Below are 16,509 nucleotides of genomic sequence, written 5' to 3' on the forward strand. Positions count from 1 at the left end.
TAATGAGTGATTTAGTTTTCAAATAGTTATGTTTCAAATGTATGTTTGTTCTGGGATAAACTCCCTCAACTTATGTTCTTGATGGACCATTTCATATCTCTTGTGTCTTCTGGGGTCTATAGACATTGGGAACAACTTAGTAGCTGAAACTGGAAGACCTAGATACAATCATGGCAATAAGGTACAACTTTCTGCGCTCCACCCCTAGGTCAATGATGGACTGAGAGAGGTAATTGGTTTGATAAAACCCTTTATTAAGTGCACATAAAATTGCTGATATGTGTCAGAAATATGCAGTAAATGTCTAACACGAATGTGATGGAGGGTATGCACTCCAAGTCTTAGTCACAATGCTGTGACTGTTGATGGTCTGCTGCTAATGGTCAGGGCTGGCCTTTCCCAGTTATCTGCTGCAGTGTTCCCACTAAGGCTCTCTAACTCCGTCAGTTTAGGGTAGTATACTTGCTGGACGGTCATTAGTCTACTATATTGTGGGGTTCAGTCCGTTGGTGGGGAGGTCAGGACCATTATTAACAGTGAGGGGTGTTGTTGCCCAAATCCAGTTCCTAGTTCAGGTAAATGGGTATGGGTGAGTCTGTGCCGGGGGCAAGAGTGGGGGCAAGACTGGCGGGAACAAATACTGTACGTTGGTGGGTGGTAAGCGTAAGTGGTAGATACAATCATAACTATTTCACAGGTGTTATACATTACTTTATACAATAAAAAGGGACATGTTTAGAATAAAATAAGGAGGGTCATAATTTTATGATAAATACACTTACTCACCTGTAGACTACTTGTAGGTAATTCCTGTTTAACATTTTCATTCCCAAGTCCTGAGTCATCAGCATCAATGAGATTATCCACAGGGACATCTTGATTTGGTTTCCTATAAGTAAAGTCACTTTCACTGGGATCCAAAGCCACACACACATTGTACGAGTAGGGAAATGGTAATGTTCCATCGCTATACATGGAGAGCATCCTGGGATCAACTGGAGGATATAAACTTGAACTTAAAGGACCAAACATTGGAGGTGGCTGGGACTTCTTGCATTTTGATATAATTACCAACATCGCAGTCACAATAAATAGCAAAGAAATTAGTGCTAGGGCAATTACTAAGTAGAGCTGTAGATTAGATTGGGGGTCTTCATCTTTGAGTTGATTATTGAGTTTAGGAACCACCTGTTGGAAGTTATCTGCAACAACAAGACTTAGTGTGGCTGTAGCTGAGAGAGAGGGATCTCCATTGTCCTTCACCATCACCACAACCTTGTGATTCAGTATATCCTTCTCATGAAAGACACGTGATGTCCTAATCTCACCCGTGTGATGGCTGATGGTAAAGTGAGATGGTTCTGACACCTGTATGAAGTGATACGAGAGCCAAGCATTATGTCCAGAGTCTGCATCCACTGCAACCACCTTAGTTATTAATGATCCTTGTTCAGAGGCAATAGGGACCATCTCAAACACAGCTGGGCCACCACTGTCTGCTGAAGGGTACAAGATCTTTGGTGCATTATCATTCTGATCCACTATGCGGATAATTAGTGTTGCATTGCTGCTCAGAGATGGGGATCCATTGTCTCTAGCAGTTACCTGTATTAGAAACTCCTTGTGCTGCTCATAATCAAATGATCTCTGAGCATAGAGAACCCCAGTCTCTATGTTCATGGACAGATAAGAGGACACTGGGAGATCTTCTGTATTAGTGCTGGATAGTGAATAAATAATTTTAGCATTGTCCCCAGTATCAGGATCTGATGCTTGTACACTGTATATTGAGGCTCCAGGTAAGTTGTTCTCTGGCACATAAGCAACATAAGTAGATTTAATAAATGTTGGTGGATTGTCATTAACATCTGATATCTCCAATCTGATGTTTCTTCTGCTGGAAAGTCGGGGAGATCCTCTGTCAGTAGCTACAATTGTGATGTTATAACTAGATACTTTCTCTCTGTCCATGAATCCTGTAGTAACAATTCTGTAATAACTACCAGATGATAGTAATAAATTAAAAGTTATATCTGTGAGTTTACAGTCCACTTCTCCATTTGCTCCAGAATCTTTATCATAGACTTTAATCAAAGCGATCACTGTGCCAGGTGCAGAATCCTCAGGAACAGGACTAGATAATGATGTGATAGATATCTCAGGAGCATTGTCATTCTCATCTAGCACCTCCACCAATACTTTGCAATGGGCAACTAGACCACCTCCGTCCTTTGCTTGTACAGAGAGCTCATAGTTACTTATCTGTTCAAAATCTAGTGGCTTATTTATTTTAATTTCACCATTTATAGGATTAATACTGAACGATCCTGTGTGATGGACATTCTCTGATGTTTTGCTGAAGGAATATGTGATCTGTCCATTGACTCCCTCATCTCTGTCTGTTGCATTAACAATGATTACTGCAGTATCTATTGGAGAATTTTCATTCACACTGACCTTATACAGCTGCTGAGAAAATCCTGGAAAATTGTCATTTGCATCAGTAACACTGATCCTCACTACTGCAGTACCAGATCTCACTGGGTTCCCTCCATCCAAGGCTGTTAGTGTTAATGTATGAATATTCTGTGTCTCTCGATCTAAAGGTTTCTCTAACACAAGCTCTGGGAATGTGCTCCCATCTGGGTTGCTGCTTTCACTCAGTGTAAAATGCTGATTATCACTGAGCCTATATGTCTGCACTGCATTCATACCAATATCTGGGTCTTCTGCACTCTGTAATACAAATCTTGTTCCTGGTGATGTAGATTCTAGAATTTCTACAGTAAATATCTCATGAAAGAATTTGGGGGAATTATCATTTATATCCTGAATTTCTATATTGATAGTGAAAACATTTAAGGGATTTTCCACCACAGCATCAAAGGTTAGGAAGCAGGTAGCTGCTGCCCCACACAGTGTCTCTCTGTCTATCCTGTCCTTAATGTACAGATTCCCAGTATCTGCATTTACATAAAAATATTTCTTTGATTCATGTGAATCAATTCTCAGTTTCCTAGATGAGAGCTGTTTAATATCTAATCCAAGGTCTTCTGCAATATTTGCTATAACAGAGTCTTTTCTCATCTCTTCTACAATAGAATAATGAGTCTGAGCAGAGACTGAATGACACAGCCATGATAATAAGAAGGAAAATGTTACTTGCCATCTGATTCCTTTGTATGTCTGTGTAGGAGCTTCCATCTTTTGCTTCTGAAATCTTTAGCAAAATATGCTTTAAAATGCTGGTACCTGTAATCCAGTGATGAGGAAATATCCAAAGTGTTTTCTTGTTTTCCCTGATCCACTTTTTTAGGAAAATATGTGAAAATATCCTTTATTCTGTGTAGAGAAAACCCAGAAAATGGCTGTGTGTCTTCCTGCAGATCTGCAGTATGTGTGAGTGATGAAAATACCAGTGGATCTTCAGCTCTGTAATATTCTCCTTATTGGTCAAACAGCGGCGCTCTGAGGTGAAAGAGAGGAACTGCTATACTGATATATATTTTCAGTGTATTCAGTACTATTAATACTATAATGCAATTTACATTTGTAGGTATGCATTATATATATTAGGAGTCCCAAATCATAAAATTATAATATTGTATATAATATTTATAACATATTTTTGTTTATAATTTTAATGCTATGTGCACACGGTGAGATTCCCTTGCTATTCGACTTTTAAGATTTGAGTGCTATACAATCTTTGCTAACTGTACTATTTACATACAATTCATGCTATCTACATTCGATTTGCACTATATAGTCATCGCTGCCCTGTCTATCTGGGTTTCCATTTGTGCTGTCTCGGGAGCGCGCATCGGGAGCGCAAGATAAAAAAACCTGTGCGATCTGCATGCAATCTGCATATGATCTGCTTGCGATCCTGATGCGATTTTGACTATATAGTCAAAATCTCATGTTGATTGTACCCGTGTGTACACAACATAAGATTCAAATTGTAAACATTTTGTGAAATATGTTTTTGTTTTGTCTTAGATAATATTATTATTATTATTATTATTATTAATATTACTACTATAATAATAATAATAATAATAATAATAATAAAAAATGTAATAGCAATAAACATATAAATATCTACAGTTTGTATATAGGAGTGATGGGCAAAGTGCAGCCCACGTGGCAAGTCATGCCTTTACCTGTGTATCTCCGTTCTTTATAATTGCAGTTTACAGTATTGTATTATTTACATTTGTATGCATGTTTTATATTTGTCTTACATTTCTGAAATTAAGTTTTAAGCTGTGTACACACGGTGCAATTTTAGCACATATCGCTGGCAACATGGTCACTCAGCGACCATATTGCCAGTGATCTGTATGTGCTGTGGGAGATAAATCGCCGGGTGCGCGCTCCTACGTTCAGCCCCTAATGGTCACTGGTCACAGGAGAATGCTCCTGTGACCAGCTATTTCCCCATGCAGTTTCCCTGGCAGAGTCTCCTTTTCATCAGCGAACATCTCTGGTAGATGATGAAAACAGGACACTGAGCAATATATTGCACCATGTGTACACAGCTTTAGACATACTTACCTACTGTTTTGTACTCCTCTCCAGGAAATGCTGAAGTGCAGTTAAGGGGGCGGGGATAGAAGCTGATGTCACCAAGCCCCACCCCCATTCCAACAAATGCTGCAATTCGCAGGTGTATGAAGAGGGGGTGGGGCTAAATGATGCAAAATGAAACAAATTGCATGATTTTAGCCCCTCCCCATAGTGCTTTTATTGCTGGCATTTGTCTCTGCATAGAGGAAGTGGGCATCAGGGGAGGATGTGGGAGATTTGCCCACATTGCTGAAAGGGCGGGAGGGCCACCTGATTTTTAGGAGACTCCTGACCATTCTGGGAGGGTAGGAAAGTATTGTTTTAGACAGTGTTTTTGGCAATTATATTACAAATATTACTGAACATGTGTAGCCACATGACTTAAAACTGCATAGTCATTGCCACATAATTATAGTTTGTAGTATGCACATTATTGGTGAATAAGCTGAAGAAAAAGTGAAGATCCATGACCCTACACAGTCATTACAAATAGTTTACAAATGCAGCCAAAATATTTTGAACACACTATTATCTACTAGTTGAAAGCCCATCAAAATGACGGCTTCTGCAATGTACAGTACTGTCACTTTGAGCTGTGACAGTTTTTACTTTCACTTTGAGCTGTGACAGCTTTTTGCCCACAAATTCTCTTCACCCATCCCCCAGTCCCTATCTGCTCCTACCTCCAATATCTGTCTTCACAGCTCTCTGTCTCCATATCCAGCAAGTTTGAAACAGATCAGTGTCCCTGCAAATATTGCTTTCACTTTATGTTACGCATTGAGTGGTCACTGGTGGTACTTCACCTTATAGAGGTTACGAGTAGTTAGCCTTTTATATAGATTGATAGATAGATAGATAGAGATAGATATAGATAAATAGATAATTCATATTTTTTTTAAAAAGTTTCATTTTATAAGTAATGATTTCCTAAATAAATAGACAATAGAGAAAATAAATACATAACATTATATAAATGTCATAGATCAGCATTAACAAGGTATAGTATGTTCTTTGTATTATTCTAACCACTATGTATATACGATTAGCGGAAGCACCTGCGTAATGGATCACCCATGCTAAGACACTTTAAGAATAAAGGGGACAGGCGTAGATGCTTGTGTGCTCTCCTTCCCCCTATAAATGGCACTGAATCCCAAAGATTCTGCCTATGCTCCATATGAGATCACTAGGGTAATGACGTGGGTGGCCAGCAGGATTGGCTGGAGTTACAGAAATTCAATGGGTGCAATGGACGTATTATAGGTACAGCTTGAGTTCACTATAAAGTTATCGAAATATGCTATAGTTACCCATAATACAGTCAGTACTTTTCGTATGTTCGGTACAGTTGAAGCAGCCATTTTTTGAGATAAACAAGTATTCTTGACAATGGAGCCTTTTCATTCACTAGGTATCAGCGATATCAGTGACGAATGACTGACTTTATATTACTTTTTGGACAAGTGATACACTGTGCAGTGAACCATCAGAGATGTAAGTGGTTCCTAGACTGTACTGCCCTTATTGCTATCTACCACATACAGGGGACACCTCCGTTATGTTTAGGCAATAGGTATAGTTCAAAATTAGTGCATTCAATTGAATATTGCTAACCACACTCAGATCATTGATTGGTGATAAAGTTGCAGAAATTCAATGGCTGCAATGGACGTATTATAGGTACAACTTGATGAACTCTTGACAATTCTTGACAATGGAGTCTTTTTGTTCAAAGGTATCAGCGATCATACTGTCCTTATTGTTATCTACCACATAGAGTGGACACCTTCGTTTTGTGTAGGCAATAGGTATAGCTCAAAACTAGTACATTCAATGGGTAGAGTCATAGGCAGTTGTCCAGGAAGCCCATATGTTAAGATGACCCTGCTCCCATAGCAAACTTTAATAATGGAGCTCCAAAAACAGAGCCTGATAAATCGCACAACCACAGCGCATACTTATCTACTCTACCGGATTGACCAGGAACCTCCCAATATTTGGATGGCTCTCCCAGCCGCCCAGAAGAGTGGGCAAGTCTCCCAGATGGTTGGTACTCCACACTGCATCAGCACAAAACACTGCGTTTGGAAGGGGCCGATGATGTGATTCGTACTGAATTGTGTCATCATGGCCCCACCGCTGCCCCTCAATGCTGGTAATCTCAGCATGGGTGTAACAGGGGTGTGGTTACAATGATGCAATTTTGCGGACATGACTCCTCTCTGCCGTGTTACTATGCCCACTGTCCCAACCCCTACTGTATATGCCGCACCACACCTCCTTGCAATGCCGACCTGGCTGCCTAATAGTTGGCTAGTATGCCACAGTGTGCCCATACAGATTAGCCACAAGGAAAGATAAAATATTTATACTTCAGTAATAATCGTAGAATATCGCCTCCATTCTATATAGCATTAGATTATAGATGGTAGTTATATACATTCACAATTCCATCAATGCACTATACTGTTTTACAACAATTGCTGACATGTTAATATTAGCAATATCTAGCAATAGAGAAGCAAAATATATGTGTATCTCCTTAAAACAGAACAGAGCATATAGTACATATGTACCTACATTGATAGTCTCCTCTCTGGGAGGAGTGGCACTGCAGTACTTATTAACTCACAAATTTAGCCCCGCCCCCTAGGTATAATCTCCTCATTCTGCCACTCTTCTGTGGGTTCAGGGGGGCTGCCTTAAAAATCAATTTGCAATTCATTGGAGATTAAGCAAGTATAATAATAAGAATCATAATAATAATAAATTCAACGAAATATATAGTAAACTATACCTTTCAGTCACCTTATGTCAAATATACTATAAACCAAGGTCCTCAAGATCTACATGTACATCAGGCCACCTCTGGATCTATAGTAGGAATTAATGCAGCAGGTTTGAACACATGACAGTTAGTAATGACTGCACCTGTATACCAGCTAGGTGGTCTTGAAAACGTGGACTGTTGGTAGATCTCGAGGACCAGTTTGGCCACCTCTGCTGTAAACTATACCTTTAAGAGTATACACCATCTCGTATGGTGTATAGATGCTAGTTTTATGAGGAGACATCTGTACGAATATTAACTTCCCAATAACATAGGCCTGAAGTCACTTACTCCATAATGTACTGTATATTGAAACAATATTGTCCTATACAAAAACATCTACTGTATAGAATGTGTCACCGTATTGAACAAATTCGATCGTTTTTATTATTATTTTTCAAGTGAATAGAAAACAACAAAAAGGTAGTATACAGAATAATATAAAAACTGAGATCAGTGTAATAAAATATTGTTAAAAAGGCTTAGGTTAACACTTGCACTGCCAATCATTTATTGCAATAGTAGTTTATGTATCCGATAATAAAAGTAGGGCTCTGATTGGTTGAACAAACATCCTAGATAACTTTATACCATGTTAGTACAATTGATACACAATCAAAACTGAAATGCTGTAAGCACCAATTCATATATTGATAATGATGACTTTTATTACACATTTTCTACTTAACCCAATACAGATCTGTTATGTTCAAGGCTTTGTATAGTTCATGAGTAATTATCTCTGATTTTGTTTTCAGCTAATTATGTTTCTGTTTGTTAATTATGTTCTTCTTTCTTATGTTATTCTGTCAGTTTATGTTTTTGACATTACACGTATATGATAAAAGCCCTAAATAATAGGATAATTTACTACGTATAAAAAAATACACTACTACTACTTCTATTACTACTACTGCTACTACTGCTGCCACCAATAATAATAATAATAATATTAATAACAACAATATTAATAATGAAAATAATATTTTTTTTAAATATATATAAATATATAAAATACATTTACATATGTGGAATTTTAAAGAAATTAAAGTTTTATAGATACATGTCGGGTCTCCCTTATCCGTGTATGCCAAAAATTTAAATATTTTGTTGTTTTTTCCCCATTCCTTTTTTTCATACTTACCTCGTCCCCCGATGTCCATAGCGGACTCCGGGATCCTCTTCAGCTGCATCTCAGGTCCCAGGGGTGCATTGCACGACCGTGCACTCGTGCAATGCACCCCTGGGACCGGAAATGCCACTGAAGAGGATCCTGAAGGCTGCCGTGGATGCCGGGGGACACCATGGATGTGGTAAGTATGGGGGGGGGGGGAAATATTTAAAAACCCGAAAAAAAAATCCCTTATCCAAAATGCTCGTGGTCCCGTGCATTTCGAATAAGGGATACTCAACTTGTACTAAAAACTTGTATGACTTATGTTCTTACTGGACCATTTCATATCTCTTGTGTCTCCTAGGGTCTATAGACAGTGGGAACACCATAGTATTTGAAGCTGGAAGACCTAATAACTTAGAAGCAATCATAACTATTTCACAGATGTTATATATTACTTTATACAATAAAAAGAGACATGTTTAGAAATAAATAAGGAATGCCATACTATTTTGATAAATCCACTTACTCACCTGTATAAGACTACTTGTAGGTAAATCCTGTTTAACATTTTCATTCCCAAATCCTGAGTCATCAGCATCAATGAGATTATCCACAGGGACATTTTGATTTGGTTTCCTATAAGTAAAGTCACTTTCACTGGGATCCAAAGCCACACACACATTGTACGAGTAGGGAAATGGTAATGTTCCATCGCTATACATGGAGAGCATCCTGGGATCAACTGGAGGATATAGACTTGAACTTAAAGGACCAAACATTGGGGGTGGTTTTGACTTCTTGCATTTTGTTATAATGACCAACATCACGGTCACAATAAATAGCAAAGAAATTAGTGCTAGAGCAATTACTAAGTACAGCTGCAGATTGGATTGGGGGTCTTCATCTTTGAGTTGATCACTGAGTTTAGGAACCACCTGTTGGAAGTTATCTGCAACAATGAGACTTAGTGTGACTGTAGCTGAGAGAGAGGGATCTCCATTGTCCTTCACCATCACCACAACCTTGTGATTCAGTATATCCTTCTCAAGAAAGACACGTGATGTCCTGATCTCACCCGTGTGATGACTGATGGTAAAGTGAGATGGTTCTGACACTTGTATGAAGTGATATGATAGCCAAGCATTATGTCCAGAGTCAGCATCCACTGCAACCACCTTAGTTACTAATGATCCTTGTTCAGAGGCAAAAGGGACCATCTCAAACACAGCTGGGCCACCACTATCTGCTGATGGGTACAAGATCTTTGGTGCATTATCATTCTGATCCACTATGCGGATAATTAGTGTTGCATTGCTGCTCAGAGATGGGGATCCATTGTCTTTAGCAGTTACCTGTATGAGAAACTCCTTGTGCTGCTCATAATCAAAAGATCTCTGAGCATAGAGAACCCCAGTCTCTATATTCATGGACAGATAAGAGGACACTGGGAGATCTTCTGTATTAGTGCTGGATAGTGAATAAATAATTTTAGCATTGTCCCCAGTATCAGGGTCTGATGCTTGTACACTGTATATTGGGGCTCCGGGTAAGTTGTTCTCTGGCACATAAGCAACATAAGTATATTTCATAAATATTGGGGGATTGTCATTAACATCTGATATCTCCAATCTGATGGTTCTTCTGCTGGAGAGTGGGGGAGATCCTCTGTCAGTAGCTACAATGGTGATGTTATAACTAGATACTTTCTCTCTATCCATGAACCCAGTAGTGACAATTCTGTAATAACTGCCAGACGATAACAATAAATTAAAAGTTATTTCTGTGAGTTTACAGTCCACTTCTCCATTTGCTCCAGAATCTTTATCATAGACTTTAATCAGAGCAATCACTGTGCCAGGTGCAGAATCCTCAGGAACAGGACTAGATAATGATGTAATAGATATCTCAGGAGCATTGTCATTCTCATCTAGTACTTCTATCAATACCTTACAATGGGCAACAAGACCACCTCCATCCTTTGCTTGTACAGACAGTTCATAATTGCTTGTTAATTCAAAATCTAGCAGTTTATTTATTTTAATTTCACCATGTATAGGATTAATACTGAAGGATCCTGTGTGATGGACATTCCCTGATGTTTTGCTGAAGGAATATGTGATCTGTCCATTAAGTCCCTCATCTCTGTCTATTGCATTAATAGTGATTACTGCAGTATCTATTGGGGAATTTTCATTCACACTGACCTTATACAGGTGCTGAGAAAATACTGGATAATTATCATTTACATCAGTGACAATGATCCTCACTACAGCAGTACCAGATCTCACTGGGTTTCCTCCATCCAAGGCTGTTAGTATTAACTCATGAATATTCTGTGTCTCTCGATCTAAAGGTTTCTCTAACACAAGCTCTGGGAATGTGCTCCCATCTGGGTTGCTGCTTTCACTCAGTGTAAAATGCTGATTATCACTGAGCCTGTATGTCTGCACTGCATTCATACCAATATCTGGGTCTTCTGCACCTTGTAAAACAAATCTGTTTCCTGCTGATGTAGATTCTAACATTTCTACAGTAAATATCTCATGAAAGAATTTGGGGGAATTATCATTTATATCCTGAATTTCTATATTGATAGAGAAAACATTTAAGGGATTTTCAACCACAGCATCAAAGGTTAGGAAGCAGGTAGCTGCTGCCCCACACAGTGTCTCTCTGTCTATCCTGTCCTTAATGTACAGATTCCCAGTATCTGTATTTACATAGAAATATTTCTCAGATTCATGTGAATCAATTCTCAGTTTCCTAGATGAGAGCTGTTTAATATCTAATCCAAGGTCTTCTGCAATATTTGCTATAACAGAGTCTTTTCTCATCTCTTCTACAATAGAATAATGAGTCTGAGCAGAGACTGAATGACACAGCCATGATAATAAGAAGGAAAATGTTACTTGCCATCTGATTCCTTTGTATGTCTGTGTAGGAGCTTCCATCTTTTGCATCTGAAATCTTTAGCAAAATATGCTTTAAAATGCTGGTATCTGTAATCCAGTGATGAGGAAATATCCCAAGCGTTCTTTTGATTTGCCTGATTCAATTGTCCAGGAAAATATGTTAAATATCCTGTATTCTTTGCAGAGAGAACCCAGAAAATGGCTGTGTGTCTTCCTGCAGATCTGCAGTGTGTGTGAGTGATGAAAATACCAGTGGATCTCCAGCTCTGTATTATTCTGCTTATTGGTCAAACAGCGGCGCTCTGAGGCGGAAGTGAGGAACTGCAGTGCTGAAATATTTTCAGTATTAAATGCTATTTTTATTATCATGCAATTTATCTAAGTAAAAGTCTTACATTTATAATATACAAAAATTAAATGTAATGAATTTATATATAAAGTAAAGTAGCTATGTCTGTGCATACAGAGACTGTTGTAGAGAAAGGCTGCATCTCAAATCTATGGCTAAATCTATGTATATTTCAAGGTGCAAATACATAAATGATTTGTTATTCTCATTTTGATACTGTATAATATAAAACTATAATGTTGAAGTAAATAAAGTTATTGTAAATATATATTTCAAAAATGTTTCCACAACACAGTTTTAATCACACTAATAAATAGTGTGATTAAAAAACTCCAAATATAATACAAAATTACTCAATAGTAAATAAACACAATACATAAAACCAATCACATTTTACAGTATTAACCAGAGGTTGACTGATTTCCTCTCTGCAATGTAGTTACAACTAGTACACTTGCCTTTATGATTAAATTAAAGAAACACAATGGGCGGTATTCAATGAGCCTGATTCGTCATGTTTTTATGGCGAATTTGTGCTGTTTGGCGAATTTTTGACTAAAACGGTGAATCCCCCTATTCAATGACCAGATGGCGAATACATTTGAAGGTTTTTTTCGCCATGATTCACCGAGTAGCAAAAAACTATCTTTTTATGGAGAAGTGGAATGTGAACTTTTAAAATAAAGTGTTTTGTTTTTTACATTTGGTGTCAAAAAATCTGGAATTTTATTCTGAGGAGGGGCATGCTATTTTTATTCATGTGCTGTAAGCACATGAATATATATTTAATTTTAAAAAATATATATATATATTTTTTTTTACACAGCAGCCAGCAGGGGGCGCCGGAGCCGAGCCGCTCATTAGATATTCATATATTCACTGCACACGATCGTTACATATGCACGATCAGGTGTAGTGAATGTGCCCACTGCCCGGTCCCCTGCTGGCAACCCCGGGGGGCAGCCTGTGCTGCCTGGCACCCGGGGAGCCCACCTCCCCCCTACATACGTTCTGGGGCAGGCAGAGAGACTTCCATCTCCCTGCCTGCCGCCGTCCTCAGGCTCCCTGCGGCGTTCGCCGCAGGAGCTCATATTCGCCGGTCAGGGGCAGCGAGCCCCTGACTCGTTGAATACCGGAGCCTGCGAGGCTCCGGAACGTGGCGAATGTGCAGCGAATCCTAAACAGGATTCGCTGCACCTCGCCGGTATTCACATTGAATACCGCCCAAAGAGGGAAATTGACTAAGATGTGAGCACGTGGGATGTTGCTATGGGCAACCAGATCAGATACTATGTATTATCTTCTAGAACAGTGGTTCTCAAACCCGGTTCTCAGGAACCCCACCCAGTGCACGTTTTCCAGGTCACCCTTCAGCTGCCCGCTGTATCACCAACTGTCACATTTTAAAAATGCACAGGTGACCTGGAAAACATGAACTGTGTGGGGGAGGTACTGCGGACCGAGGTTGAGAACCACTACTCTAGAAGGTGCTAAATAAATAAGTAGATTCTGATTGGTTGTAGATAGCAATATCCCATGTGAAATAGAAACATCTTTGTAAATGTACCCCAAAGTGTTAGAACCTGCTCTCGTCCTCTATTAAATACATAATGATTTTAATTGGAGTGGTCAGTCATTATTAAACTGTTCTTGCGATATACAAATGTCAGTATGAATGAAATGTTTGAATATCTGACAGTAGTGAAGTAACCGCTTCACTGCAAACTTTTTCAGAATGTTTTTAAAGTACAGTACCAAGTATATTTCCCTATTTTGGAGAACTACGTGGCAAGCGTGCGGAACATGGTGACACAATGGTTACGGTATAGATAATAGACAATGTCTAGGTCCACAGTCACCAAAAAAAGGGGTTGACATACCTTAGGTCGACACTGCCAATGGTCGGCACATGTTTATGGTCGACATAGGCAAGGTCAACAATCAAAAGGTTGACATTGGTTTTTCATGATTTTTTGGTGTCTATGTGATCATACGTCAGACACCGTATTACTTTCTACACACTGGACAACCAATATATTTAGTTTCCTTATTATGACCTGCGGAGATACTGTATATATTTAATTACGTGAATTACTTAAATATGGTTGCTGAATACTATATCCTCAACCCCATTTTTTAAAACAGTGGTAGCGACGCCAGTAATAATAAGGACAATCACTGTACTTGTTTGTATAATGGAAAATCCAATTGTCAAGCGCTGCGGAATTTGTTGCGCTATATAATAAACTGTTAATAAATAAATAATAAATACATTAAGTATACTCAGCATAAAATCAGATGGATCTATTGCATTTGCTGACATATTCCTGGTATCTATCCTGGGATGTCACAGTTGTACTGTAACAATACAAGTGTAACTAATAAGACATATAGACAGACATATAATGGGAGGAGAACGCTTTCCGGTCATTCCAATACAGTTTATGAAGTTTTACTTGGATCACTACTTACATGGTAACTATTATCTATAATGCCTAATTATACAGAACACATTCATACCAATGCAGACATGCACAAGCTATAACTACAAGGATAAGCGTATATATATAAAGACACGTTTATAGTGGTAGATTACAGATGCATGTAGCTGTGATGTATATTGCAATACTAATATTAATATTAACTTTCCTAATAAACACAAGTTTAAGCTCACGATAGGAAACAGCAATGTCCTGTACAAATGAGCCGGCTAAACTATCCCCACCTGCCCTATGTGTGACTGTATAAATTCCATTCCTTTTCATTTTAGAACTGCAGAAATGCCTGGCATTCATGGTGTTAGAGGTTTACTTATTTTAATCCACAGAATGCAATTGATGTTTTTATTGTACAGCTCAACCTGGTCATTCAAAATAAAATCCCATCACTTCCTCCAAACACTGTGGCACTAACTGCAGAAGCAATAAAACCACTGTATAGTACTTACATGGTTATCATATTACATATACTGTAGATAGGTAGCTAGATATTACACACACACACACACACACATACAGTATATGTATATATATATATATATATATATATATATATAATTAACTCCAGATGGTTTAAGTAAACAAAGTTGTTTATTTAAGTAGTAGTATATAATGGATAAGTACAGTATAAACAGATGTAACTTAATAGTCATAGGCCCCATAGCAAAAGTGTGTACGAGCCCCTATGTACCAACTAATGATGATAAATGTATATAGCACATATAACTTACACAATAAAGATGTCCCCCCACCTTCAGCTTTGGGCCCCATAGCAGACCTTGGACCTTTATTATTATTATTATAATTGTATTTATAAGGCGCCAGAAGTGTTTCGCAGCGCCGTACAAAGGAACAGTACAGAGAGACAAAACTTGGCATAACATTGAATAAATAACAAAAATAGAGTACAAATAAAGAGCGCCACAATAAAGAGGACCTTATTCTGGTCCGTTCGCAGTGGCTGCTTGTTCGCACCGGGACCGATGTTTTGTTATTGCGCATGCGCATTTCTGCGCATGCGCTGGGTGTGTGCATTATTGGCGAAAAATCTGTTTGCTAGGTGCATGCACCCATCCTTGCATGTGGATGGCGGGGGGGGATTGGGGGGCGTAGGGCAGTGGGCTGGACCATTAGCATATGAGAACGCCCAGCATTTCATTGGTATTCTCATGCTAATAGCTGATGGCGCAGGCGCAGGGGGCGGCCAGCTGACATCACCAGATGTCAGCTGCCCGCCCACTTCCCTTTGAGTGCCCACGCATATAATAAGAGAGTTTAGAGTCACTTTTATATTGCATGTGCTTCCCCTTCATTTGATGGTCATGGAAACCACAAGGATGCGAAGCCCTGCGTGCGAATTCACCTTGCGAATGGGTGGCAGCAGGCCAACATTCGCAATGCGGGATTTGGTTGAATCACAAGGGTTCAAATTTGCATCCGAACGAGTCAGCCAGAATATCCCCCCTTGTGTATGACTATATGACTATAAACAAAGTAAGGGTCTGATGGGTTGGACAACCTTTCCTTCAGCCTTATGGATAACATGGGTTTTTGAACTTACATAATTTAATGCCATGTTGGTATAAATCATTATCCGGCTAAACTGAGATAGACACCAGTTGATGATGATGATGACCATTATCGCACGTTTTCTATACCTTGTACTATTGCGATATTAATGCTTCCTGTAGTTAAATACCATTTTAGTTATCTTGACTCTTTAACTTTATTCAGTTTTTACTATTTTACTAAAGTATTGTATGTATCTGATGCGCTTTAGTAAGCAGTCAGGTAGGATTATTTATTCTGGGATACAAACCCTCAACTTAAGGACAGAGTCCATTAAGCATGACCTTCTGCGAGATGCTTTCACAATGCCTTTCTCAGCTCATTATGTTAGGTGACTACTGCTCACAGCCTATGGAGGTGACCTACACAGCCACAGGAGACACATTTTATTAAGTCTACCCTTTAATGTTCTTGGTGGATCATTTCTAATCTGTTGTGTCTCTGGAGGACTGGAGACCCTAGAACTACTTAAAAAATCAAATGAAGATTTAGAGTGAGAATAGCACCTGCCTCGGATGGTTGTTGGACAAATATAAAGAGAAAAAATGTCCACTCCACACCACTGCTTGAAAACTTTGTGAAGCATCTGGTGATCTGCAAACTAATGAGCTTAAAATATATATATATTGGTTCCCAGTCTGTACATCCTTATTGAAAAT

The 16,509-nt window shown here is 38.8% G+C and overlaps 2 protein-coding genes and 1 pseudogene across 6 annotated transcripts in view; all 3 read right to left on the reverse strand.

Moving 5' to 3' along the window:
• Positions 1–16,509, reverse strand: part of LOC146073840 (protocadherin gamma-B2-like) — a 414,290-nt gene that overhangs the window by 117,733 nt on the left and 280,048 nt on the right. The gene's annotated exons all lie outside the window — the stretch shown is intronic.
• Positions 66–3,204, reverse strand: LOC146072152 (protocadherin gamma-B2-like). The gene is made up of 2 exons (XM_083179490.1): positions 787–3,204; positions 66–116 (listed from the first exon to the last, which is right to left on the reverse strand). The coding sequence occupies exons 1-2, from the start codon at positions 3,202–3,204 to the stop codon at positions 66–68; spliced, it is 2,469 nt and encodes an 822-aa protein (XP_083035616.1).
• On the reverse strand, positions 9,002–11,473 carry LOC146072153 (protocadherin gamma-B2 pseudogene; annotated as a pseudogene).

The sequence above is a fragment of the Crinia signifera genome, chromosome 4 (assembly GCF_055691185.1).
Source record: "Crinia signifera chromosome 4, ASM5569118v1, whole genome shotgun sequence".
NCBI classification, from domain to species: domain Eukaryota; kingdom Metazoa; phylum Chordata; class Amphibia; order Anura; family Myobatrachidae; genus Crinia; species Crinia signifera.

Excerpts from the sequence above, each read along its gene's own strand:
- LOC146072152 (XM_083179490.1), bottom strand. The coding sequence starts at position 3,204 with ATGGAAGCTCCTACACAGACATACAAAGGAATCAGATGGCAAGTAACA. Across the intron at positions 117-786 it reads TACCTACAAGTAGTCTACAG|ACCCCAGAAGACACAAGAGA; the intron begins GTGAGTAAGTGT and ends CAATGTCTATAG.